Source organism: Scyliorhinus canicula, chromosome 29, assembly GCF_902713615.1.
Source record: "Scyliorhinus canicula chromosome 29, sScyCan1.1, whole genome shotgun sequence".
Lineage (NCBI taxonomy): Eukaryota > Metazoa > Chordata > Chondrichthyes > Carcharhiniformes > Scyliorhinidae > Scyliorhinus > Scyliorhinus canicula.
In genome coordinates, this window is record NC_052174.1 from 1,560,179 (window position 1) to 1,564,105 (window position 3,927).

At 58.4% G+C, this 3,927-nt stretch overlaps 1 protein-coding gene across 1 annotated transcript in view; it reads left to right on the forward strand.

Moving 5' to 3' along the window:
* Positions 1 to 2,193: 2,193 nt before the first annotated feature.
* LOC119958279 (Y-box-binding protein 2-B-like) overlaps positions 2,194 to 3,927 on the forward strand; it is a 30,385-nt gene continuing 28,651 nt past the window's right edge. Inside the window, 1 exon segment of the mRNA XM_038786710.1 lies at positions 2,194 to 2,204. Coding sequence (XP_038642638.1) covers positions 2,194 to 2,204 — 11 coding nt within the window.

The window sequence follows — 3,927 nt, forward strand, 5'->3', positions numbered from 1 at the left end:
GCACCCGGAGGAAACCCACGCACACACGGGGAGGATGTGCAGACTCCGCACAGACAGTGACCCAAGCCGGAATCGAACCTGGGACCCTGGAGCTGTGAAGCAATTGCGCTGTCCACAATGCTACCATGCTGCCCTAAGAACTACACCCTCATTGAGGAATGGGACGATTTTGAGGGTGCGATGGCCCTGTTGAAAGGACACTATATTCGCCCAGTAAACCAGGCCTACGCCCGACATCTGCTGGCGACAAGGCGACATATCCCCGGGGAATCGCTGGAGGAGTTCTACCGTGCGCCCCTGGTACTGGGTAGGAACTGTGACTGGGTAGCAAGTTCCAGCCAACGACCACACAGAACGTTTAATCCGGGACACATTCGTTGCAGGTATGCTCTCCTCCCAAATCCGTTAGTGGCTGCTGGAGAAAGAGACACTAGACCACAAGGAGGTCTAGACCACAGCGGGCAGCACTGTAGCATGGTGGTTAGCATAAATGCTTCACAGCTCCAGGGTCCCAGGTTCGATTCCCGGCTGGGTCACTGTCTGTGCGGAGTCTGCACGTCCTCCCCGTGTGTGCGTGGGTTTCCTCCGGGTGCTCCGGTTTCCTCCCACAGTCCAAAGATGTGCGGGTTAGGTGGATTGGCCATGCTAAATTGCCCGTAGTGTCCTAAAAAGTAAGGTTAAGGGGGGGTTGTTGGGTTACGGGTATAGGGTGGATACGTGGGTTTGAGTAGGGTGATCATTGCTCGGCACAACATCGAGGGCCGAAGGGCCTGTTCTGTGCTGTACTGTTCTATGTTCTATGAGGTACAGGCCCTCGCTAGCTCCCTGAATGCAGCCTCCCGAAATGCCCGTGCGTACGTACCCGACCTCAGCAGCCCCTTGCGCAGCGTGAACCCCCCTGCGGCCGACCCCAATGCATCCCCCATCCCCCCGCAAGGCTACCAGGCAACCCCGGGGGGGCTGTTATTTTTGCGGACAAGCCGAGCACCCCCGGCGGTCGCCGGGGTCCCCGTGGGCGAACCGGGACCGCCACCACAACTCTCTCCGCGAGCCACATGCGGCCAGCGGGCGCCGCCATCTTCCTTTTCCCGAGCCACATGCGGCCAGCGGGCGCCGCCATCTTCCTTTTCCCGAGCCACATGCGGCCAGCGGGCGCCGCCATATTGCTCCCCAGGGACCACGTGCGACGGAGGGGCGCTGCCATCTTGCACACCCCCAGCCATGTGCGACCCGTGGGCGCCGCCATCTTGGCTGGAGTCTCAGGACCCCGATTCGGAGGACCGCACACCGCCCGAGGAAAATCTCCAACTTTTACCACCACTCGCCTCGGTGACCCTGGACCAGTCTCGGCCCCGAAAGCTCTCGACCGCGTCGACGACCGCGCTCATCAACGGGCACGAAACATCCAGCCTGATCGACTCCAGGGCACAGAGAGCTTCATACACCCCAACGCGGTCAGGCGCTGTTCTCTTCCCATACACCCAGTTAACCAGAGAATCTCCCTGGCCCCTGGGTCTCACTCTGTAGAGATCAAAGGGTTCTGCGTAGCTCACGGTCCAGGGAAGAGAGTTTAAACAATTTCCGCCTCCACGTGCTCCCTCACCTCTGCGCTGCCACGCTCCTAGGGTTAGATTCCAATGTAACCTCCAGAGTTTAACTTTCAAATTGGGCGACAGGATGTTTTGGCGGCCGCATACCCCCCCTCACTGCAGCCTCGCGACCCTCGAGGTCGATCCACCTTCCCTGTTTGCGAACCTCACCCCGGATTGCAAACCCGTCGCCACCAGGAGCAGACGGTACAGTACCCAGGGCCGGACCTTCATTAGGTCGGAAATCCAGCGGTTACTGAAGGAAGGTATCATTGAGGCCAGCAACAGCCCCTGGAGAGCTCAAGTAGTGGCTTGTAAAGACCGGGGAGAAGCACAGGATGGTCATGGATTATAGTCAGACCATCAACAGGTATACGCAGCTCGATGCGTACCCTCTCCCCCGCATATCTGAAATGGTCAACCATTTGCGCAATACAAGGTTTTCTCCACAGTAGACCTTAAATCAGCCGACCATCAGCTCCCCATTCGCCCGGACGACCGCAAACACACCGCATTCGAAGCAGATGGGCGGCTCGACCACTTCCTAAGGGTTCCCTTTGGTGTCACAAATGGAGTCTCGGTCTTCCAACGGGAGATGGGCCGAATGGTTGACCGGTATGGTCTGAGGGCCACGTTCCGTACCTCGACAATGTCACCATCTGCGGCCACGACCAGCAGGACCACGACAGCAACCTCCGAAAATTCCTCCATACCGCAAAAATCCTTAATCTAACCTACAACAAGGACGTGTTCAGCACCGACCGTCTAGCCATCCTCGGCTACGTAGTGCATGATGGAGTTATAGGCCCCAGATCCCGAACGCATGCGCCCCCTCATGGAGTTTCCCCTCCCCCACTGCCCCAAGGCCCTGAAACGTTGCCGGGGAGTTTTCTCATATTACACCCAGTGGGCCCCCAATTATAAGGACAAGGCCCAGCCCACTAATCCAATCCACGGTATTCCCTCTGTCGGCAGAGGCTCGCCAGGCCTTCAGCCGCATCAAAGCGGACATCGCAAAGGCCACGATGCACGCAATCAATGAATCCCTTCCCTTCCAAGTCGAGAACGACGCATCCGACGTAGCTCTGGCGGCCACCCTCAACCAAGCGGACAGATCCGTGGCCTTCTTCTCACGCACCCTCCATGATTCAGAAATCCATCATTCCTCCATTGAAAAGGAGGCCCAGGCCATAGTAGAAGCTGTGCGGCACTGGAGGCATTACCTGGCCGGCAGGAGATTCACTCTCCTCACTGACCAACGGTCAGTAGCTTTCATGTTCGATAATGCACAGCGGGGCAAGATAAAGAACGATAAGATCTTACGGTGGAGGATTGAACTCTCCACCTACAACTACGAGATCCTGTATTGTCCCGGGAAGCTAAACGAGCCTCCTGATGCCCTATCCCACGGCACATGTGCCAACGCACAAGTGGACCGACTCCGCACCCTCCATGAGGACCTTTGCCACCCGGGGGTCACTCGATTCTTCCATTTCATCAAGACCCGCAACCTGCCCTACTCCATCGAGGAGGTCAGGACCGCCACCAGGAACTGCCAAATCTGTGCGGAGTGCAAGCCGCACTTCTACAGGCCGGAGAAAGCGCACCTGGTAAAGGCTTCCCGTCCCTTTGAATGCCTCAGTATGGACTTCAAAGGACCCCTTCCCTCCACCAATCGCAACACGTATTTCCTGAACGTGATTGACGAGTATTCCCGCTTCCCATTCGCCATCCCCTCCCCCGACATAACCGCAGCCACCGTCATAAAAGCCCTCCACAGCATCTTTACCCTGTTCGGTTTCCCCGCCTACATACACAGCGATAGGGGGTCCTCCTTCATGGGCGACGAACTGCGTCAATTTCTGCTCAGCAAAGGCATTGCCTCGAGCAGGATGACCAGTTATAACCCCCGGGGAAACGGGCAGGTGGAGAGGGAGAATGGAACGGTCTGGAAGACCGTCCTACTGGCCCTATAGTCCAGGAATCTCCCAGTCTCCCGCTGGTAGGGGGTCCTCCCCGATGCACGCCACTCCATCCGATCGCTGCTGTGTACCACGAGCAACCAAGCAACTCATGAACGTCTCCTTGTCTTCCCTAGGAAGTCCTCCTCCAGGACCTCGCTCCCAACCTGGCTGGCAGCTCCTGGACCCATCCTGCTCCGCAAACACATGCGGGCGCACAAATCGGACCCGCTGGTCGAGAGGCCACCTCCTTCACGCTAACCCTCAGTACGCCTACGTGGCGTACCCCGACGGCCGACAGGATACGGCCTCCCTCCGGGACCTGGTCCCCGCTGGATCCCCACCCACACCCCCCCCTCACCAACCCCACCCTCCCT